General features: G+C 37.7%; 1 protein-coding gene across 1 annotated transcript in view; it reads left to right on the forward strand.

The window, feature by feature from the left end:
• Positions 1 to 24,758, forward strand: part of DIAPH3 (diaphanous related formin 3) — a 561,965-nt gene that overhangs the window by 185,344 nt on the left and 351,863 nt on the right. Inside the window, 5 exon segments of the mRNA XM_070380219.1 lie at positions 9,718 to 9,828; positions 10,115 to 10,233; positions 11,036 to 11,152; positions 17,153 to 17,271; positions 19,883 to 19,947. Coding sequence (XP_070236320.1) covers positions 9,718 to 9,828; positions 10,115 to 10,233; positions 11,036 to 11,152; positions 17,153 to 17,271; positions 19,883 to 19,947 — 531 coding nt within the window.

The raw sequence follows: 24,758 nt of genomic DNA on the forward strand, positions 1-24,758 counted from the left end.
ATGGTAGGGATCTGTCTGCTGGGGCACGTATGTACTTTCTCTCCAGGAAACTTTCCAGAGGAACCAGAGTTGCCTCAGGGTAGAAAGATGACCACAGCTATCTAAGGCTGTACGTGTACAGGTCCTGATTCCTCAGACAGATAAACACCTCTTATGCGTGCCTCTGAGGTGCACGTCCGTGTTTTGCACTGAGAGGCAAGTAAACACCTGGCTTTTGAAGGTGCAGGTGCTCCTGGGTGGGACATGTTGTCTGTAGTTCTCGGGATCCCCCAGTTGGGATCTCTGTCAGTTGGAAAGCTGCTGGGTGACAGTGCTTTCAGTGAGGCCTCCCAGCTGGCTGGTCAGAACATTGAGTCCAGTCTTTGTTTTTGAAGGGGCTGTGTGATGGCCTGGCAGAGACGGCAGCTGAGTCACAGGAGAGGAATTTTCAGCTTGGGGAGCACAGATCTTTCAGAATGGGCTTGGGTCTGCCTGCCCTTTGGCTGGAGGGTGGATGCAGTCTCTGTCTTCCAAGGTGGTTTGTTGTAAAGACAGCCTGGTAAAAGTCTTGCAGAAGAAAAGTGGTCTCCACCTCTACTTGCAGTGCTTTCAGACCCCTGAGAGCCCCACGCAGCGTTTCCTGGCGGCGGCGAGCACAGCCCTGCCCCTCTGCCCGTCTCCTGCGTGGCTTCTTTTCCCTCAGTCTGATGCTCTTGGTGGTGTTTCTGTACACTTGCTGTGCCTTGATGTCACGTGCATGGAACAAAGCCTTCACTCATTTTGGTTCGTGTGACAGTACACTAACTGCTGTTTAAAGGGAAATGTGTTTTCTAGAGTTTCTCATCAGAGAGGAGGAGAACGAGCCCCATCAGAAAGCAGATGTGAGTGAGGGCCTGTGGGGCCGCACGGCTCAGAGGGGTAAAGTTCTGGTTCTCTGGTCTTCGATGTGCTGATGCCAACCTGTAGCAGCTTTAGTTTCTGAGCTTGATCAGAATATATTTAAATATAAACATACTTTAAATATGGGCTTCCCTGGTAGCTCAGATGGTGAAGAATCCACCTGCAATGCAAGGGATCAGATTCGATCCCTAGGTCAGGAAGATCCCCTGGAGAAGGGAATGGCAACTCACTCTACTCTTCTTGCCTGGAGAATCCCATGGACAGAGGAGCCTGGCGGGTTCAAAGAGTCAGATACAACTGAGCAACTAACACACGCACACGTGCATACATACTTTAAATAAACTTAAATCCGTAATTGCCTCCAGGTTTCTCAAAATTTGACTTAGTATTCTTAGATACTTACAGTTAGCTGGATCTTTGCTGTATTTCTGTGGACCACTCTTATTTTTTACTGTTTTTTTGTTCATTTGGCTGTTTTGGGTGTTGGTTGCGGTGCATGGATCTGCGCTCTGTTGCGGGGTCCTTTGACACAGGGCAGGAACTCTGTAGTCTGGCGCTCGGGCTCTGGAGTGTACAGGCTCCGTACTCATGGCACATGGCATCCTAGTTCCCTGGCCAGGAATTGAACCCGCATCCCCTGCATTGCAAGGCTGATTCTTAACCATTAGGCCACCAGGGAAGTCTGGACTACATAGTTTTTACTAATAACCCAAATCTTATAATTTCTCTTCACCCATTATTGAAGCACATAGCCAATATTCTACTTCTTTCTCTTTTTTTAATTGTGGTAAAATATACATAACATTAAATTAGATAATTTGAAAATAATACTCTTGCTGCAGCTTGCCTTGTGGAACCAAGACTGTTCATCTGGGTTGGCTGGTGGAGCCCATGGGAAATGCAGCTCTGTCACACCTGTTGTGATGGGTGTCCCAGGGCTGCAGCCGGGGCTGTTGGTTGTTTATACTCACTGCAGTCAAAGATTAAAAGTACATGTTCACGGCTGCTATAAAGACAGAGGTTTCTTAACTTAAAAAAAAAGCGGGGGGGAGCTTCTTCAGTCTCTGTGGATTTTGTTGACTTCAATTACAGAATAGGTCTGTGACAGAGGTTTCTTAACTTAAAAAAAAAAAAGGAAAATAAAAGGTTTATCAGTCTCTATGGATTTCATTGAGTTCAATTACAGAATAGGTCTTTGCAAATTTGATTGGATCAAATTTTTCCATTATACTAAAAAAAAAAAAAGGAAGTTTTTCCTTTTTTTTAATGTAAAAAATTGAGGGGCTTCCCTAGTGGCCCGTTGGTGAAGATGCCACGCTTCCAGTGCAGGGAGTGCAGGTTCAGCCCGCGGTCAGGAGACTAAGACCCCACAGACTGCACAGCACAGCCAGCCCCTAGAAAGATGCTTACCTGTTGGATAACTGGTTTCCGTTCACTAAAGTGTTAGAACCAGAGCAGGAAAAGTGACCTTCAATTCAGCTATCACTGTGCTTTGAAATATGTTCAGTTCAGTCGTGTCTAACTCTTTGCGACCCCATGAATCACAGCAAGCCAGGCCTCCCTGTCCATCACCAACTCCCGGAGTTTACTCAAATTCATGTCGATCAAGTCGGTGATGCCATCCAGCCATCTCATCCTCTGTCGTCCCCTTCTCCTCCTGCCCTCAATCCCTCCCAGCATCAGGGTTTTCAAATGAGTCGACTCTTCGCATGAGGTGGCCAAAGTACTGGAGTTTCAGCTTTAGCATCAGTCCTTCCAGTGAACACCCAGGACTGATCTCCTTTAGAATGGACTGGTTGGATCTCCTTGCAGTCCAAGGGACTCTCAAGAGTCTTCTCCAACACCACAGTTCAAAAGCATCAATTCTTCAGTGCTTAGCTTTCTTTACAGTCCAACTCTCAAATCCATACCTGACCACTGGAAAAACCATAGCCTTGACTAGACGGACCTTTGTTGGCAAAGTAATGTCTCTACTTTTCAATATGCTGTCTAGGTTGGTCATAACTTTCCTTCCAAGGAGTAAGCGTCTTTTAATTTCATGGCTGCAATCACCATCTGCAGTGATTTTGGAGCCCAGAAAAACAAAGTCTGACACTGTTTCCCCATCTATTTCCCATGAAGTGATGGGACCAGATGTCATGATCTTAGTTTTCTGAATGTTTAACTTTAAGCCAACTTTTTCACTCTCCTCTTTCACTTTTAGCAAGAGGCTTTTTAGTTCCTCTTCACTTTCTGCCATAAGGGTGGTGTCATCTGCATATCTGAGGTTAATGATATTTCTTCCAGCATTGGGCAATAATTGACAGATATGACATTGAAGAAAATGTTACAATGCCGGTTTGAATTTAGCCAAATTTATTAGCTTTTGTTTATTTCCCTCATGGTTAAGACTCTTAAGGCCCTTAGGCTCAAAATGTACCCGAGTTTAATTTTGCCCACAACCAAACAAAGGTCTTCCTATAAGGAATCGTCATATAACTTCCTATAACTTGATTGACTGTTTCTTTTTGTTTCAAGTATCTCCTACCCCCTCAAAAAAGTAAATGATAAGTAAAGTTACTTTTAACATCAAGTAAGTCATTCTCACATTTATTGAAGGCCCAAATGAAGACTACAGGGTATAGTTGGACATTTTATTTTATTTTATTTTATTTTTTTATTTTTTTATTTTTTATTTTTTCATATTTTATTTTATTTATTTATTTTTTTTTTACAGAGTCCATAAGCCTGTTCTATACATCAGTGTCTCTTTTGCTGTCGTGGACATTTTATTTTTTAAGACCACTGTTGGGGCCTTCCAAAAGGATGCAGAGATCAAATTATTTTAATTCCTCTCTGTTTTTGATTACTACTTTTACTGAGGCTTGCAACAGTATGGTTACTGTATCTGTATGAATCAAAAGGTTAATATATTCAATGAACAAGTAAATAATATGCCATTAAGCTAATAAACATTAAAGAAGCAAGAGTAAAATAATATTCTAATGTAAACTCATTGTCATTTGGAGTACACACCTCAGTATAGTAAAGTAGTGGGTAACATTTTTATCCTAGAGTATACTGCCAATTTTCTGAATCTATGTAATGCAGTTTTTTCACTTATGCTATAAGAGACCACCAGAAAGATGAAGGTAACTCATGACTCAAGGTAACTGCAAAGTTTCATAATTAACCAGTCAATTAATTATTCAGTGATTGCTGTGCTGGGTTTTGCTAGATATTAGAACAATAAAGATGAATGAAATACACTCCTTAAGTTCTTAAGAAACTGATACTCAGGAATTCAGAGCTTGCTAATATTTCATATGAATATTGCGATACTAGAATCTCAACAAAATGGAAGAACACAGAAAGAATTCATGGATATCTCAGGGGGAGTGTCAGAATAAATCCTTAAAAATCCTTGTTCTGTCTTGAATTCAACTGTCCATATTCATGTAAATTAGAGCCTCTTGATCCTGTAATTTATTTGCCTGAATTTGTATGAGATATATGCAGTTACCACAAGCTCTGACTTGTCCTCTTACTTTGTCTATCATTTATAGCAATTTTATTAGAAATATAAGTAAAGTATAGGACTTTACATTTGCTGACATAATCCAACCTTTTTTGAGTTTGTCTTCGTAATGTAGTAGTCAGGTTGTTTATCTTCTCGATTAATGCTTGAGATTTTAAAATTCCTGGGTATTTCTTTTGTTGCACTGGAGGCAAGATATTTGTCTATAAGCATCATTTACTCATTTTAGCTTGATAAATGTGGAATTTGATTGTGCAAAGAGAGACAGATGATTTCTGCTGTGGAGCTAAGAAGATGAATAGCTGTATAACCTGTTTCTTCCAGGCACAGATAGCAGGTATTCACAGATTCTGATAGAATTGTTACTTAAGTACTTTACTGGTGCTGGTTTGCAGTCTGCATTCAGCTTGTGAAGCTGATATGTGTTCAGTGTAGTATCGCCATCATTTTACATATGGAAACATCTCCTCATATTCAGGATGAACCTGTTGCCCAATTGTGAGCTTTCTAAAGAACACTTTCTTTCGCTGTTTGTTGGATACCTTTTCAGTTCCTTTGGCATAATCTTGGAGAAAGCATCTGTGTTGTTGGCCTCGGCATAACCCGAACAATCCCGTGGTTGGTCTTAAGCATCACAGCTCTCTCTTAGTGCGCCTGGAATTTTGTGCTCAAATTTGTTAGTCGAAAAAGGGTTGGGAACCGAAAGTTAAAGATACATAAAATGTTAATGTTTTTTTCCTTTTGTTTTGCACATAGTGATAGATAGCATTACATTAAATTATGTGGTAGAGGAAATTTAGGTAATATGTATTTACATATGAAGAAACCTCCTCACTTCATTTTCAAGGGTGGAAAATTACTTTGCTGATTAAGTGATGTTAATTCCTGTGTGTGTCTTTGTCTTGCTGTTTAACTTCTTTCTACTTCCAGTGAGTTTCCTTTGATCATTTACCTTGTTCTAAGATTGCCTTTGACAATCTCTGTCCCTCTTATTAAATATCCTTGCGAGTTTTGCTTACAGTTTATTTGTCCCCCTTTCTAGTTTATGTCCTTGCTGATACTTTCCCCACTATTTGTGATTACGGTTTTGGCTACTTATTTTCCTCATCCTTGGCTGTGTGGGTTTTGCTGGTCTCAGTTTTTGCAGTGCATTTTCAGTTTGTTGCTACTCTTGAGGAAATCCTGAGCTATCCTGAATTCTAGCTGGCAGGCCTGTGCGCATGTGTGCAGACATGTCTTTATAGCTAGAAGTTGTGTTAAAAGTAGCTTTTCTCATGTAAGTTTCCTTTTTCATAATTGGGGCAAGAGTAACAATTAAGTTTATAGCATTTACTTTCTAAATCATTAAAATGGAGTCCATGATCTAACACCTAAAAGATGTCTTAGTTAGAAACCTTGTTTGAACCAAAGGTCAATAAGCAGTGTTTCTAAAGTGTTATAAAGTGTTAATAAAGTGTTTCTAAACACGTGTTTGCAATAAGGAGGAGAGTATTTGAGGGTCAGTTTAATCGTATGCTTTCATGTACTGGTTGTTGATGGGACATAAGAGACAGAGTTTTCCATGTGGAAGAGCAGTTCTGTCCCTTTGTAGAAACTGCTCGTTGTCACCAGTTTGCCAAATGCAGTGGTAATGATCTTATTTGACACAGTTGATCACTCTCTCTGTTGACACACTTTCCTCCCATACTTTTCAGACTTCTCCTTGTTTGTTTTGTACCACATTATAGCTTTCTACTTTTCTTTAACTCATTTCCCCAACCTGCAAATCAAAACCTAAAGTTGAAATTGATGAAACTGAAATGTCACAGCCAGTTCTTGGACCTCTTCTCTCTCTCTCTCTTCTCTTCTCTTGATGATCATCTGAGATTTGTTTTTTACATGCAATTGCTATGGTAATCTCTTTCTTGATCTAGGGTCTCCTATATCCAATTTCCTTTTCTACTTCTTTGGATAAGGATCAATAATAGATATTTCCAACTTAACATCTCTAAAACTGAACTCCTGATCTTTCTTCCCAAACCTGTTTCCTCTGTTTATCCTTATTTATTTTCCATCTTAATAAATGACTGTCAGCTTTTCAATTGCCTGGTCAGAAGTCATGGAGTCAGTCTCGCCTCCTCCCTTTCTTTAGTAGTGATTTCTGTCTTGTCTTTTCATAGTTGTGTCCCCAGTACCAGCAAGTCCTTAGTAGACATCACTAACAGGCTTGGAAGGAATGAAATGCATAACCTAATGAACAGAGAGGGTCTGATGCCCAAAGATAGAGCCTTTATTTAACTTAGGATGCTCCTAGGAGGAGGGCAGAAACTCCTGTTTTCTTACCCTCTTCAGTTATCAGTTCTGGGGTGAGGTAGCTTTTGTCTGCCTTTGAAACTGTTAGTATGGCATAGTTAATGCAAATTAATGGAGATCATATATGCTATGTAATTGGAACATCGATCAGAACATGATGATTAATTCCTTATGATGAATATCACAATTTCATTATTTCCTGGAGTTTCTGTTAATATCCTAGCATTCAATAACTAATTTTTTAAATGAATGTGTGATTCTTAATGTACATTTCATTTTTAAAAGCAGAATTTATTCTAGAGTCCTGTGAAATTTCTTTCTCTCCTTGCATTTCATGTGTCTTAATACTCCTACCTCCTATCTTGTTGAGAAAGAAAGGTGGGAGAACTTGCGAATTCTTTTCTTTGGTCTCAACCACATGTTCACCCAGCCATCACATGTTTTAGAAAGGTTGTTCAAGACCTCCTCATTGCTCACTGAGGTTACCACTATGATAGCTTTATTTCCCTGCCATGCTATGTGGCATGTGGGATCTTAGTTCCATGACCAGGGATTGAACCTGTGGCCCTTGTCTTGGAAGCTCTGTATCTCAACCATTGGACCGTTAGGGGAATTCTAAGATCACTTCTTCACTTACTCTGTTACCTCTGTTATTTCCTCTCCTCTGCATGAAATCCTTTATGATTCTCCCTATTTCCAGCTGAACCAGCACTCTCTGATTTGGCCTAGGAGGCTGTGCTTCATCTGTCTGGCCTCATCTTTAATGAGTCCTTCCCCTGCACTCCCACTTCCTACCTTTACAGACTGCTCAGAAAATCTGAATTCCTTGTGATTCAACAGAACGCCCCAGGGCTTTGAATATGTTAACTCTTATATTTGAACACCTTGGTCTTCCTCTTCATCTGGCTGCTTGTCTTCCGATTAATCCTTGAGAGTCAGTTCTGTTCCTCAGCTGTCCTTGTTTTTGTTACTGTCTCCATATGCTCACATGGTATATTCTCATAAATCTGTTAGAGTGAATTTATGTTATTGTACCTACTTATCTTCACTAGGGTAGCCAACATGTGCCTTTTGAGTTCCTGAGCCTTTTCTGCTGTCTATAGAAATTTATTTATATGCTGGTATGCTGTATCAGTGTGAAATCATGTGGTAAAACAGGTCCAAATACCTCAATGTATGTATTAAAAACCTAGAAGAAACTCTTTGGTCTTTACCTTGATTATAGAGTTTTTCATCTGTAAGAAAATAAATCAATACATTTTACTGTATGTAGACATATATTTACAGGATATAAATTAATCAAAGAGTGGGTATAGGTCATGATAATGGTAAATTACCATTAGAATTGGGAAGGGATCTTAAAGAATTAAATTCATTATTTCAGTTTGTCAATTTCCTATTTTTCCTTTTACGGGAAATTGCCTTTGAAGTGTTTCCTGGAAGCAATTTGGATGATCCTTTCCCTTTCTTTCTCCTCAATTTTGTGCTAATATTGTTCTATACATATTGACTTTCCATTTAGGTGATATTTGCTGCTAATTTTTAGGTTTATTTTTGCTGCTTTCTTTGGGTTGTCTATAATTTGCATCTTTTCTGGAAACCTGGTGACTAATGCTAATTTAATTTCTCTGTACGTAGAGAAACATGATTCGTACGCTGTTTGAGATCTTTTATAATGCTGAAAAAAATTTGTGGTTACTAGGTAATGACTGGCAAGGAAGTGCAAAGAAAGCTTTTTAAACTTGACTTTTTGACATGAACTGTTTACAGCTGAGTGAACATGTACTGAAAGATAGACTCTGTTTTAAGTTTTTCTTTTCTTTTTTTTCTAAATATGTTTTTCTTTTCCCTCTCTTTCAGGTTTTGACAGTAGAGGCATGCTGGCTAGATTTTAGTGTTTAGATATCAAACAGAACAATTACAATATATTTCAACCAGCTGGAACTCAGACCCCTGTTGGTGTTTTAATCCCAAAATGGCATTTTAAATTCATATAAACCTTGCCTTAAGGGATGGAGAAAGGACAATTTAGAGAACAGCATGAGGTTAAACATATTGATCAGTAGGCTAGTCTTTCTTGTTGGCTTTTGGTAGAATGCAGACTTAGAAAAATAACCATCAACAACAACGAAGAATTCTTTGCTTCCCTAGAAACTACCTCCTTTGTTTTCATTATATAGATTTTTGATAATGAAAGATACAATTCAACCAGTGATTTAAAAAAACAAAAACAAAAAACGATATCCAAGTTGAAAGTTGGAGTTCCAGGGTAAAAGTTGAGAAAAAAATGAGTTTTTAATATTTTAGCTCAGTTGGCCATGTTATTTCTTTATGTCTTCTTAATAAACATAACATACAGTAGGTCTGAATTTTTGTCAAAGTGCAGGGACCAGTGCCTGGTCAGTTAAGGAAGTAAGTAAGTGTTAGTCACTCAGTCGTGCTCTACTCTTTGCGACCCCATGGACTACAGCCCACCAGGCTCCTCTGTCCATATGATTTTCCAGGCAAGGATACTGGAGTGGGTTGCCATTTCCTTCTCCAGGGGATCTTCCCAACCCAGGGATCAAACCAGTAATTAGCCTTACAATGTTCATAATACAGTTTTTGGTTATAGCAACCACATTAACTAAATTTATGCCTTAGTTAATTCTTATTGACTTAAAGTCTTTGAGTTTCTCTTGATGAATAGGAAGTTATTTTATTATCCTAGTTTAGGTAAGTGTTATCTAAGGATATTTATAGTTTTTCAACTAATGTGTGTTCAGTTTATGTCTTGTGTGCATGGAATGATATTTTTGGACAAGAACTTAACTTTTGGTTGGAGTGAATTAAAAACTCCTCTGAAAATATATTTCTTGCATAATTTATAATTGACTAAAGTATTTTACATTCAAATTATCGTTTTAATAGACTCACCTGTGAAGGAAGATATTTGAAAATACTTGGAACACAGCCTTGATGTCTCAGTTCTAGTACTCCTTTTTCAATGTCTGATCCAAGTCTAAGTCTTGCTGTGTAATTTATTACAGGTAGCGTGTATGCAGCTCATCAATGCCCTCGTTACATCTCCTGATGACTTGGACTTCAGGCTTCACATCAGAAATGAATTTATGCGTTGTGGATTGAAAGAGATATTGCCAGTAAGTGCCCTGCAGTCTCCTTATTAATATTTAAATTAGAGAAGTACTTGAGTAGGGGGAAATTTAGATAAATTACTTTCAAGAATAATTTATCTATGGGAAAAAAGGCTTGAGTATAAAATCTGTTTTTGAAATACAGACGATAAGTTTTGAGTATTAGTTAACACTTTAAGTCTTTGAATGCTATAAATCAAGTTGAGTGGTTCATTTATTGTTTATATTTTTCATTAATTTTGTGTATTATTAAAACCAACAGTTCCTTATAATTTCTATTTAATATCTGTAGAATTTAAAACATATTAAGAATGATGGCTTGGATATCCAACTTAAAGTCTTTGATGAGCATAAGGAAGAAGATTTGATGGAGTTCTCCCATCGCCTCGAAGATATTAGAGCTGAATTTGAATATCCTTTTGTGTGATGTCCAATCAAATATGTATTAATTACTAATAATTACTGCTAAATCTTAAACAGTCAGCCCCTAGCCCTAAAATATTAAACTTCAGAAGCCATTTCTAGGTAAACGCTATAAAATCAAAACTTTATTGAATCAGAGGGATGTTTGTGTAAACCTTTTTATTAGTTTCTATGTGTTTTTATGAAAACATGCTTATATAACTGAATGTGGCACCTGAAATCTGGATGCTGTAGGCCTCTTAATGTGTACCTGCACAGTCTGTTCTTTCTGTTTGGAGCCCCCTTGCCCATTGCTTTCCCGCCTTAGGAGGAGGCCCCTTAGCCTGCTGGTTATTTCTGCCCTGTACCTTGCGTGTATTTTCTTAGGGGCCTTTGCTGGCTGTGTGCATCTGCAGATGTCTGTGTTTGTCCAGAAATGAGCCACATATCTGTCCTCCACGGGGGAGCGCCACGGTAGGTAATGCCTGGCACCAGCTCTCTCGGTCATGGCTGCCCCAGAACCCAGTGCAGCCTTTGTGACCAGCTCTCCGCCACTTTCTGCCAGAGCGTCTTGGCTCAAGAGAGTAAGATTGGTTAGAGTCGACTGTGGAGGAGAAGCCAGAAAGTATCAGGTGAAGTTATCATTTGCACAGTTTCCCTCTGTATTTTATTATATGCTTAGTCTATACGATACCTATTTTAGAGTAAGACAGTAATCTTTTGAGGCCTTACACAGCAGATTCCGTGTCACATTACTGTAGTTATTTGGTGTAGAGAATAAATAAATCCACATATTCCTTAATCAATTTACTGAAGTGAATGATCTTTACAACATGGTGTGGAACACAGTTAAGGAAACCAGAGCAGAGGGATATTTCATTTCAATTCTGCAGCATCTTTTGCTGATTCGAAATGATTATTTTATAAGGTAAGAGGAAGCTATATTCTAATATTTTCTTTCACTAATAAAATTATATTGTGAAATTCACCAGCTGTTTGATTTGAGCATGCACATATTTTTAAGATTTCTTTCTTTCATAGTATTAATTCATAGTATGCAGTGTTTCCTATGGGCATATATTTAGATAGATGATGGTATAAAATGATACTACTATTACTTTTTAAGCTCTAGCAGATTCTTGGTTACAACTTTTCATCTGAATAAAAATAAGAACTGGCAACAAATTTACTTATTACTAATTTATTGCATGATGGATAATATTTTCTGGTTAGTCCTTAGGCAGTAGGAATGGTGTTGATAAGTTTCTTTTCATAAGTTATAAAAAAGATATTAAAACATCACTTTTATTAGTGTTTAAGTAGGGCTTCCCTGGTGGCTCAGAGGTTAAAGCTTCTGCCTCCAATGTGGGAGACCTGGGTTCGATCCCTGGGTCGGGAAGATCCCCTGGAAAAGGAAATGGTAACCCACTCCAGTATTCTTGCCTGGAGAATCCCATGGATGGAGAAGCCTCATAGGCTACAGTCCATGGGGTCACAAAGAGTCGGACACGACTGAGCGACTTCACTTTCAAGTAGCTAGAAAGTTCCTTAATAGTACAGTTAAGTTTAATGTTGCTAATGTATCAGAAAGCTAGACCAATAACTTTTGAAGTCATTTGATTATACCTTAGACATCTTAAGCTCAACAAATTGTTTAAAGAAATTAACTGTTATCCATATCTGCCTGTAGTTGTATGGGTTTCCCAGTTGGATCAGTGGTAAAGAATCCACCTGTCAATGCAGGAGACTCAAGAGATGTAGGTTTGATCCATGGTTTGATCCTGGCATAGGAAATGGCAACCCACTCCAGTATCTTGCTTGGAAAACTCCATGGTCAGAGGAGCTTAGCTGGCTACATGCATGTCCATGGGGTCACAGAGTCAGACACGACTGAGTGACTGAGCACCACCATCTGTAGTTATATATGGATAGCAGCACTGAAGCTGCTCTATTGTTAAGAAGATTGAAATGGTAATATGAGTGAGACTCCTAGCCAGATATGGTGTATGCTCAATAAATATTCTCTATACCCTCTTTCCTTTTTTATTACTGTTTTATGAAGGAAGCTAAGATCTTTTGAGTATGAAGCCATTTTGGCCACCTTTAACTTTGCTGAAATTTTTTTCTCAAATACAGTGGATAGTATGTCTTGTCTTACTCTGATTTCAAGTAGGAGTTGTTAGTTTCATTCAGGCTGTGTCCTCTGGGTGATGTCAGAGGGAGTAATTTAGGTTTTTGATGTACCTAACAAGTGAACAGAAATCTAAACAAGGTAAAACTTTAGGTTGAGATGAGTATGACCACCTGCCCTACCTCATTCCTTTGTAGAATCGGTAAATCCCAAGGTCTTTTAAAATATGAGTCAGGAACCTGTTTGAGGCTTCATTTGCTTGTTTCTCATACTTTATTAAAATAAGACAGTTTATTGAACCACTCTATAAATGCTAGATAAAAAATACTAATACTTGATTAAATAAGATTTTTGAGAATCATGCTGCTGCTGCTGCTAAGTCGCTTCAGTCGTGTCCGACTCTGTGTGACCCCATAGATGGCAGCCCACTAGGTTCCCCTGTCCCTGGGATTCTGCAGGCAAGAATACTGGAGTGGGTTGCCATTTCCTTCTCCAATGCATGCATGCATGCTAAGTCGCTTCAGTCGTGTCTGACTCTGTGCGACCCCATGGACAGCAGCCCACCAGGCTCCTCTGTCCATGGGATTCTCTAGGCAAGAGTACTGGAGTGGGTTGCCATTTCATTGTACTCTTCTGAAAATTTAAAAGTAAACTTGAAAGTTTTACTCATTCTAAAGTAACCCCATCCTTTTCTTGATCTCTGTATTTTCCAAGAATTTAAGACTGTTCATTGCTTTTGAAGGTTTGAATGTGTCTATAGTGTGGAAAAGGGCTTCTCTGGTGGCTTAGTGGTAAAGAATCTGCCAGCAATGCAGGAGCCTCACAAGATGTGGGTTTGATCCCTGGGTCGGGAAGATCCCTTGGAGGAGGGCTTGGCAACCCACCTCAATATTCTTGGCTGGAGAATTCCATGCATGGGAGCCTGGCAGACTACAGTCCACAGGGTCGCAAAGAGTTGGACTATCCCTGAAGCGACTTAGCACACACGCATAGTGCTGCGAAGGAGGTTATTTCTTACTTAGGATCCTAGTCCCTTATATCTGTGCTCTAGGGGACATGTGGTTTTTAAACCTCAGAACAGATTAAAAAGCACAACTCTTGTGGGGAATGCTCAGGCAAGCCTATCACTTTAGTAGAATCAACTGTCTAGAGAAATATTACATTGTAGTGTTACTGAAAATACAAGTCTGTGTGTCTGACTCACAGTGAGGCCAAATAACACTAAGACATGGAGTTTGGAACAGAGAAAAGTTTACTGCAGAGCCAGCCAAGAAGATGGGTAGTTCATGCTTTAAAAATCCCAAATTCCCCCAAAGCTTTCAACAAAGCCCTTTTATAGGAAAGGTGGGTAGGGACGTGGTTAGTTGGTACAGACTTCCTGGTGTGAAATCCTTGTTCTTGAAGTCAGGTCACATTCAGGTGACGATGTTCCTGTAAATCTCTACCAAACAAATGTTCTTCTCTGTCCTGAAAACAAGCACCAAGTCCTAGGGCACAGCTCTCACCCTCCAAAGCCCAGGTCCTGGCCAAGAGGAGGCCCACCTCGGTTGGCAGCTCCCTCAGGGTCAGGTTCCCAGACTCAATCCAGACGTCATCGCTGAGGAGCCCGGTGCCCAGGATCCAGCTGGCCCTCCATTCCTCAGGCCCCCAAAAGGGGGCAGGAGGCAGGGCCCATAGTCTGCGGCCCAGCCGGACGGCCGCCGCTCTCCGCTCACAGAGACAGAGGTTGCAGAGCGGTTCCCCAGGGCCTCAAGGCCCCGGCTCGTGGGTGGCCGTGGGGAGGTCTCCGGAGCCTCCGTGACGCACCTCCGGCCTCCTCCCTGGGTGCCCAGCTCACCCTCTGGTCCCAGGCCAGGGAACGGGTGGGAGGGCCCTGGCGGAGGCCAGGGTCTGCTCTCCCTGACTCCCCGTCATGGCCGCGCCCCACTCTTGGTTGACCACTCCACCCACCGTGGCTTCCTGACAGGTGGTCGCCTGTGGGCGGGGCCCACTGTAGCACCAACCAATGACTGAGTGGGACCTGTTGCCAAGTAACGGGCAGAGTACTGTTGCCCAGCAACAGCTCCATGCTAAGGGCTGCCCTCACTGTTCTCTGTCATAGTACCATTATCAAAGTTATATTAGTGAGCCATAGAAGTTCCCCTCCTTTCCTCAGTTTTTCAGTATCACCTTTGAAGTTGGATAATCATCTGTGTTCCCTTCTTCCTTGGCTCTTTCAGCCCAAGGCCCTTGGTATTCATTCCAGATGTGGTTGCTATGAAGGCAGAGTTCTTCTTGTGACTGTTTAGTAAAGATCCCATTGGTTCTTTCCCATGGACCAAAATTCTCACTTATTTATTACTATTTGTTGTTGTTTATTCTTCTTTTAAAAATTATTTATTTTATTTTATTTTTTTATTATTATTTTTTTTATTCAATTTTAATTAAAAAAATTATACATGTGTTCCCATCCTGAACCCTCCTCCCTCCTCCCTCCCCATGGGCTTTACAGAATTTTGTTGTTTTCCATTAAACCTCAACAAGAATCAGCCATAGGTGTACATATACCCCCTGCCTTTTGAATTTCCCTCCCATCTCCCTCCTCATCTTACCCCCTAGGTTGTTTATTCTTATAGTGGGAATATACTTATTACAGGATAGAGTCAGAATTATGGTCATTTACATAATACTTTTGCTATATATTCTTTAAAATTTTTTTTTGTTATTTACCTTTTAGTTCACATACAGTAAATTTTACTTTTTGTTGTGCAGTCCTATGTACCTTGTTCTTTTGGGTTTACCTCTTCATTTTTTTGGTTTTGCTATCTCAAATGGACCTGGATTTTACCTTTCATAGGTCTTCAGTTTTCTGGACATTTTCACTTGAACATTTAGAATTAATATTGATAATTAATAAAATTTTTAAAGCTTTTAATAAGTTATTTTTCATTGTAGACTGCAAAATATTCTCACTTAAAAGAATCCAATCTATGAATTTAAATCTTTGCTCAATTTTGCTTTTGGGACAAAAGGAAATTTTACTGAAATGGAACTCAGTTGGAAAGTAAACAGCAAAGGCCCCACGAAAAATCAAATGCAGCAAGATAATTGGAAGGTGAATAGAAGATCAAATTCAATTCTGTAGCAAATTATTGATGGCTTATTGTGTGCAAAATAGCGTGTGAATTGAATGTGCATGGAGATAATTTCTGATTTTGGTAAAAAAACTGCAGAGAAAGTGAAGGTGACTTCAAAATATTCTCCAACAAAAATGACATTTTATATTTATTCCTTAATTAGGTTGTTTACATATTCCTCTGACATATTCACTACCTTACTAATATCTCACATCGAGATTATTTTCTAGATTTACGTTTATGGAATCCATAAGTATATTGTTCTTTACTTGTACTGCCTTGCTGAAAGAGTTTCTGTATCAGTTTTCATCTGCATTATAAATGAGCTCATAATTTAGAATGGTGGAACTGAGAAAGCATTTAATGAAATTATGGTTTTAAAAAAATGACACAAAATAACTTGTGTTAATATAAGAAATGTTTTATTAAAATAGCATCAAGATGACATTAAATAAGAGTAAAAAAGGGACAGAATGTGTCATCTCAATTTTTAAATGTGATAGAAATGTGTGCAATTTATATATTAATACCTCAAGTGTAAATGTGGTTGTTATAGCTAAGATATTAGCTAGGAGATTATTTCTTTGAAAGAAGTTGAGAAAATTGAGGAAAGCAATGATTAGGCCTTCTTGCCTTGATCTGTACTTAAGGATACTCTCTTGAATACTGTTACTCTATGACAGTTAATGAACATTTTCTTATTTGCTAATGTTGAACTGTAGTTTATTTTATTCAGTGTAATAAATGGTTTATTGGGTGTAAGTAAGTAGGTCCAGAGCAGCAGATCATAGGTTATATGGATGGAAAGCTGAAGTTGCTGAGGTGCCATCACATAGTGAGAAGGAGGTGGAGAGGAAAAACTGTGCAAAATGTCATTGAGAAGAAGTAAGTCTTCCTGGGTGGTTGGGATGGAGGCCTGTGCCCCCTGCCCCTGCCCATAACTGTAGTTTGGTTTTGTTTGTAGAATCTTCTGGAGACTTTTTTTGCATTTGTTGGCTTGAGTTGTTTCAAAGGATGTTCTTTAACTTGTTACTCATACAGGTGGACTGAACTTAATTGTAGCTACAAATGAAGCCTGCTTGAGGATTTTAATTAAATTTAAACATTGGAGAAAAATTGTTAAACTGAATTTTTCTAGCTTTCTTTTAAGTAAAAAATATTCTTTTGATACTATTTATAATACACAGTATTCCAAAAATGTAGAAACACAGTGAACTGTATGGTTTTAAGAAACTTCCAGATAATTTTTTAGAAAATATGTCTTCTGATTTGTAAAATAAAATGAGTTAATGGTAACCCTTTTAGTACAGTATAGTGATAGGCTGATGATCTCTGCAGAGGACTGTGTTTAAGCATGTATCAGTATCACTTCATTTGAATATTCTCTTTTTCACTGCCTACTAATTAAGTCAAGGTTCTGACTTTCATAAGAAGATGATCTTTAACACACTGTATTTGTAACTAAAAGATTATGAAAACATTAATGTGTTAAAATAATTAGAAGGAAAGTGACATTTGTATTTACTCTCACTCCCATGTTAAGTCTGTTATATCAACTGTTAAAACTGTGCAGTAGTATATTATTGAACTGGAAATCAAGCTACTGAATGAAATAGCTTTGTTTTGATGTAAAGTTACACTGATAAATTGAGTGTACCTTTATTCTTTTCCTTGGTTCTAGGCAACAGTACTTCAAATTAATTGATGAGTGTGTATCTCAGATTGTACTGCATAGAGATGGGATGGATCCAGACTTCACATATCGAAAAAGACTAGATTTAGATTTAAGTCAGTTTGTTGGTGAGTGTGTCTCTGTTATTAAAATGGAAATACCTTCTGTCCCTTACCCATGGGTTAGCGCTAGAGCGTTGTTTCTTGCAATGTGGACTCTGGAGGGTCCTGGATACCCTTTCAGAAGGTCCTACTAGTCAAATCTATTTTCACAATAGTACTGAAACCTTATTTGCCTTTTTCACTGTCTTGATATTTGCAGAGTAATGTTGAGAAAACTGCTGGCACGTTGTTGTGAAGCAAGGCAGTGGCACCAAACCCCAGTAGCCCTGGGGTTCTTTGGTAAAACAAAAGAAATGAAACGAAACTGCTATTTTTTACTTAAGAATGTCCTTGATAAAGAATTAAAAAATAATAATTTTATTAGACATTTACTTTTGTGTATACTGTGTGAATATATTCTGTGTGAATATATTCAAAATTCAATATATTGTATTTGTGAGTCACTTGTGCTGCAAACCGGAGACCACAAGGAAGTACTTGTATAATTGTCTGAGTTGCCAGCTGAGATGCCTGCTTTTTTTTTTTCTTTTAATCTTTGAAAAAATGATTGTTATACAAATTGTGGCTACTTAGATGTGAGTGTTTGGCACACACTTTCCTAAAAATCAAATGAAGATGATAGACTATATAAAATCCAAGCATTTATATAAAAATTTGCGTTTGGAAAACTTGGATTTGCTACTGTCATCTTGTCAGCTTTGCAGTGCTAAATTTTTTTTCTGATGAGATTAGTGGTGATATTACCCTATATGATTATTTTGACATTGTATCATGAGATGTATCACCATCTGAAGGATCTGTATGACTCTGTAAACCACTCTTTCCCATATGACCAGGGCTTGATGTGTCTAAATGATTTAAAAGTAACAGAGTGCAAAACAGTCTTTGAAATGATATGTGATTCCACATGGTAACTAATGTTTAAGAAGTTACCATATGTCAAATCTTGATTTAATATTCAAAGAGTATTATTTGCATGAAGTTGATTTTTTCCTCATAAAATATTTGAGTTCAGGAAGAAGTGTGGGATGTATAGAATGAGAAAGTAGTAGATAATACTAATGATACTGAAAAAGCAAATACTTGTTTCTCTCCCTAAGAGAGAAGACATTAGAAGTTCCTGGGGGTGGGAGGGACATAGAAATAAAGGGAAATATTCTCTAAATAGGTAGCAAACTAAAATATGGAATGATTTTGAATAGTGTCTGAAGAGAAAGTTTTTCTACCTGGACATTAGGAATATTTTTCTTGAGTAGGTGAGAGGTTTTGACATTGAATTCTTGAGAAGGAAATAAAATCTTTGAATACTTATTGGCTATATAAGTGAAATTAGTTACATAGTTAAAGAAATTTATTGTTTATTGATTATAAAAGTTTCAAATAAACTTATAGACACAATGAGTGTCACTGTGTTAACATGTTCAGATGGGAGACAGATGTTGGAAAGTATAGGGCACAGATAACATACTAAGGGGGATTCAAGAGATGCTCTCTGTGTAACAAGAATCAGAGGATTAAGTATTAATTTAGTGCTACAGAGCCAGCCAAATGAACAAAAAATTATAGAGAATTGGGATTATACAGGAAAGTGTTTTCTTAGGAAGTTATCCATAATGCCCTACATAGTTAAATCAAGAAATAATTGTGTACATACTGTATTTAGAGTTAAGAAGCTAACCACCAAAGTAATCTAATATAGAAAGAGCTGTGAGTGGTCCCACTTAGGAAGCGGGACTAGTTTTGGATGTAGTGATTTGGTTGATTCTTGTTTCTCATAAGTTGTTTTGTAGTATGTTTTATTAAACAATGTTCATTATTACTTTCATTAAAAAAGAAAGAAGGGATATAGTAAATCATGAGACATCCGTATGAATTACTTCTCCTGTGAAGTATCCCGTCAGGTGGATTCCTATCAGAGCCTTTTAATCTATTATTAGTGGATATTTAAGTTATTTACAGTTTTTTGCTAACAGTATTTTAATGAATATTCTTACTTAAAAGCAGAGTCCTAAAAATAGGATTACTGGGTGAAAGAAAGTATTTAAGTTTTTGTACATATTGCGTAGTTTCTTATTAGCAAAGTTCCTTAATTATACTTCCAGCTGCTTTTAGGAGAGTTGGGTTCCCCATGCTATCTCCAGTACTTGGCATTAGGGATTATTTAATCTTTGTTTATTTCTAATTAAATATTTTTATGTTTTCATATTATTAGGAAAATTCAGTTATCTGTTCTTATGACTTATCAATTTTTAGATTTTTATTCCTAATTTTATGCTTATTGCTATTTTACATTTTCCCCATTTGTATTGGTTATCATCTTCTCCTTTTCCTTCAAAATATGAACTGAGGATAGCAACCTTTGGGTGTTCTATATACAGTTGAACTCTCTCTTCCTTTTGCTTAACACAAGGTTAAAATTGTAGTTGGGTTTATCTTTCCTCTTATGTTTTATGACCTTGGTATCATGCTTAGAAAATCATTCTCCATTCCAACATTATATATTTCTCCATTTTGTTTATTACTGACATTATTTCTAATTTTTCTCTGTAATTTTTTTTCTCTGTAAACTTTTAAAGTAACAGTGAATTTAAGAAAAATTTTGTCATTGCAATTTTAGATATTTGCATAGATGAAGCAAAACTAGAAGGGTTTGAAGAGAAAGCATCAGAACTTAACAAGAAAGTAAGTAGTTTGACTAACTTTGCAAGACTACAGGGGCTCCTGCAGCTGTATTTCTGCCTCGGGGACTCTGTGTTCTTCCAGTTTCCTTCTTTACTTCCTTTGGGTGTTTGCACAAATGCCATCCTCTGAGGACTTCCTATTTAAACATTTAAACTCCTTACTCCCAACTCTGACCTTCCCTATGCTTCTGTCCTTGTTTTTCTACTGTTGTATTTATCACCATTTGATGTGCTACATCATTTATGTATCTGTGTGAGTATATGCAAATGTCTTGTCTGTTTCTCCCTCTGTAATAAAATTTATGAAGGATTTTTGTTAGCTTTATTCATTATCATGGCACCTAAAACAATTCCTGGACTGAAAACTAAACATATTTTTTGAATGAGTGAATAAATAAATGATTGACAGTATATAGAATCAGAATTTTAAGGTTGGAGTATTTCTCAAGGCCTCAGATAATTTAGGTCCTTAAGATTGAAATTATATCTAAAAATTTTAAGAGAAAGTTTAACTTGGTTTTGGTTTCGATTAAAGTTGCTTCATAAGACTAAGCAGAACCATTTAAAGTTGTCTTTTTCATAAGTCATAAGTATTGGATGTTAGCAGTTTCATGTGTTTCTGTCCCAGGAGTGTTGTTGACCATCCAGGCATCCCCCCTTTTCTTTAAGTTAGTGTATTATGCTTTTGTCTCTACTTAGTGGGTACCTATTACACTTGTTCTTTGATCTTAAAATTTTATTTTTAAATTTTATTATCTTTTGTTGTTGGATTCTTCACATTTTAAGTAGTTTATTCTGATTTTGAATTCTTGGGGCTGGTTCCTTTCATTGGAGGAATCATGGCAGTAACTGCTACCACTGCTTCAATGAACATTGTACTCAAGGAACATTTAGACTGAGTTAGGCACCATGCTAGTGAGTCTACATTTTTGATGTGTCAAGCCCTAAATGAACCTTGAGAGAATTGTACATTTTTAATAGACTTTTAAGATAGAACATCTTGAGTGAAAGAGTGAGTGAAGTCACTCAGTTGTGTCCGACTCTTTGTGACCCCGTGGACTGTAGCCCACCGGGCTCCTCTGTCCATGGGATTCTCCAGGCAAGAATACTGGAGTGGGTTGCCATTTCCTTCTCCAGGGGATCTTCCCGAGCCAGGGATCGAACCCAGGTCTCCCTCATTGCAGGAAGACACTTTAGAACATGTTAGGGCTTCCCTAACAGTTCAGTTGGTAAAGAATCCACCTGCAATGCAGGAGAGGCCAGTTCAATTCCTGGGTCAGGAAGATCCACTGGAGAAGGGATAAGCTACCCACTCCAGTATTCTTGGGCTTCCCCTTGTGGCTTAGCCGGTAAAGAATCTGCCTATTGTGTGAGACCTGAGTTCCATCCCTGGGTTGGGAAGATTTCCTGGAGAAGCAAAAGGCTACCCACTCCAGTATTCTGGTCTAGAGAATTCCATGGAAAAAAAAAAAAAAGAATTCCATGGACTGTATAGTCCACGGGATTGCAAAGAGTTGTACATGACTGACTGACTTTCACTTTCACATGGAGAACTTTGTAAGTGCCCTAAGACATCCTAAGTTTCGCCAAATACTTAGAGAATATTATCTCCCAGGCCTTTGGCTGCAGGCTCAGATTACAGCTGAGGATATTAAGATCGCTGTTTTTGCAAAGTGACTTAGTTAATGGGGGAAACAAAGTAATAGATACTTTAAATTACGTGTCATAAATGTTCTAGTTGATAGATGTTTGTGTTGTATGGTGACCTCTCACCCACTGACTCTGTGTTCCAAGCTCAGTAAATAATACTTCCACTCACTGTAGGAAGGGAGTAGCACGCTTTCAAGTTATTTGGTTTGAATGAATCTCAGATAGTTTAAATTGGCTTTTATAATCATTTTTTTTTTTGGTTTACAGTATTTGAATATGATAACTTTCTCAAAACACTGTTTTAAAATTGTAAGCTTTTAATGTAAATAGAAGAAAGACCTTGTTCAAGGTTAGTTGTCTTCTTTTAGTCAGCAGTTATGTGTCTTAGGTATACTCAGAAAATATTGTTCATTCCATAAAAGATTTCTATTGCCATACCATTTTGTATGTGTCAGCAAGAATTTTTTCTGATAGCTTTATAAGGACACATGTAAATACTTTGCTTTAGGCAGGAAGCTATCATGGTTGCTAGACACATTCTTTATTTTAATGCATAAATTTGAAAAATGAAGACTAGAAATGTCAGAAAGTACATAGAGAGTATTGAGTTATCAACCTTCTTGTATAGATGCACTAATTCACTTACCTGAGGGAATGAAATTAAGTAGAGCCTGAACCTTAACTGCGTTTCTTGACATTTTTGCATGTAATTTTGTAAGCGTAATATTGCTCTACTGACTCCTTTCGGAGAGGAAGCCTATCATTTCAGTTTTTGTAAAGTGCATCTTTAATGGAGATTCATTTTATCCTCAAGGCTACTGTGATTTGACTATGGATATTATAAAAATGCTAAAGCAAAGTTTATATTTTGTCTGATCCTTTTATAGGGGAGGATGTAGAAATTTCTCTCTCTTGTAAGTAATACAGATACTCTCAGTATGATAAAGTTAATTTAGTAAGCTTTCTTTGAGTATAGTAACTATGATTCTGGTTGTTTTGATAGTTTTATTTTTGTTCTGATAAATAATTCTTTTTCCTTCTGCATCTTATTCTAAGACCTAAGACAGGACAGTGTACATATTGATATTATGAGAAAGGCGGCTTCATTCTTACTCTCATAAGAATTTAGTTTTCTATTTCTTGCTAAGCAGCAGTAAACATCGACTGAGCAGTCATAAAGAGGAGAATAGCGAAAATGACCTCATAGAGATTTTTGAGACTGGGAGATTGAGGACCTTTATGATATTGACATGGTTATTCAACATATAAAGGAAAGTTTGACAGGAATTGGCTGATGATTTCACTCAACAAATGAGTTTAATTTATAAATATAAAGCTTTTGGAAAGGTGATGAATAAAGCAGAAAAATCTCATTATTAGTGAGCTTCCAGGTTGGTGAGCATTACTGAGGTGTATGATACTACATTTTGATAGTTTTATAATACAGGATGATAATTGATGTTTTAGGAAAACCCTGTGTGGTGTGTAAGCCTGTAGGAAGGATCTCAGGTGGCCAGGGAACACTTGCCCTAGGAAGTGATGGCTAATGTGAGCCCTGCTGGATAGTGGGAGGCAGCAAAGTGACTATCTGAGGAGGAGGCATAAGTACATTTATTTTGAATTTCTTATATCAAGCTTAACATCTTCAAAACCAAATTCTTTATTCTTGTCTCTAAAAATGTCATTCCCTCAAATTATAATCGTTTTTTTGCCAGCTTGCAAAGCAACAGAACAACGTAGTTATCTTAGTTATAGTCCCTTCGCTCATTTCCTCTGTTCAGTCAGATGCTAATTTTCGATTCTGTTATGTATATATTCCCCCCCCTTTCTTTCCCTGTTTTCTTGTCCTGTTCTCTGATGTGCTCCAGCAGGGCTTGCATCCTTGCTTGGATAGCTGCAGCGCCTCGTTTCTGTGACTCTAGTCTATCTTCAGTCCATTGTCCGTGCTGCTGCTCGTTGGGTTTTCCAAAGTGCAGATCTGATTACATTGCTTTCCTGTGATAAATACTCTAAAAATTGTCTGTAGTTATTAGGGAAAAGAAAAAAGCTTTTTGGTTTATTGTAAACTTCCTTTCCATAGTTTCGCTCTGGTGTATCTCTAGCTTCATCCTCTGCAGTTTGTTCTCAGACTTCATTTTGTGGCCCTTACAAGGGATGGCTTGTCATTCATGTATGCACTGTACTAGTCACTATCTGAAATGCAAGCTACGCTTCTCAGCTAATGACTTAAGTTCTTCAAACCTTAGATCAAGCATCATTGCTCCAGGAATGACACACATGCCTCCTGTCCTTTCTCTATTGTGAATAATTTTCATAGATTTTGGATGGTTAGTTTGTTTTGATTTTGCCACCAGACACTATGCTTACTAAACACAATGATCATATTCTTTTAAACTCTGTACCCCTAGTCCCTGCCACTCTGAGAAACACGTAATAGTCACGCTGTTGGATATTTGTTGAATAAAGGAAAGAGGTGGAATGGGACCAGATATCAGGTGGTTCTTAGGTATTAGGTTAATAAGTGTGGTTTTTATAATGAAGCCACTAAAGATTTAAGACAAAGGAGTCATGATATGTGAGCTATCTTTTGGATGGAACAGCAGTATTAAAAAAACAAAGTTTGTAGAGAGAAAGACAGTATTGGTTTTGAAAATACTGGAATGCTTCCTTACTCTTGAAAAACCTTCCTTAGGTTGGAAATATATTTATAGACTGGTTTGCAGTCTGGAATGCAGTTGTGAATCTGGAGCTGGTGATGGGAACTTGGAAGCCACCAGTGTATGGAGACCCTATTCCTAATCCAAAGCCTAACCCTCATTTGACTGTATTTTAAAGTCTCAAGGCTACATTTGTGAACTATTTGTATTTTTTAGTGATTACTTTCTTCCTTTTTAAAAGGGAGTCAAGTACGTGTTCTTGATCATGAGACAGAACTCATGTTCATCTCTGCTAGTAGTGGGATTTTAGTGAAGATGATGGCCAGGTGAAACTGTTTTCAGTGCAGGATGGTGACTTGTGACAAGTGCCTATATCAATTAGAAGACTCATTGGATTTACCAAATTTTATCATTTGCCTTCTTCCTTCAAAGTGTGGCACTAAGGTCTTTGAAAGATTAATTTATCATTAATTTTCTAAAGATTAATGATGAAGAAGATGGAGTT

The sequence above is a fragment of the Bos mutus genome, chromosome 12 (genome assembly GCF_027580195.1).
Source record: "Bos mutus isolate GX-2022 chromosome 12, NWIPB_WYAK_1.1, whole genome shotgun sequence".
Taxonomy (NCBI): Eukaryota; Metazoa; Chordata; class Mammalia; order Artiodactyla; family Bovidae; genus Bos; species Bos mutus.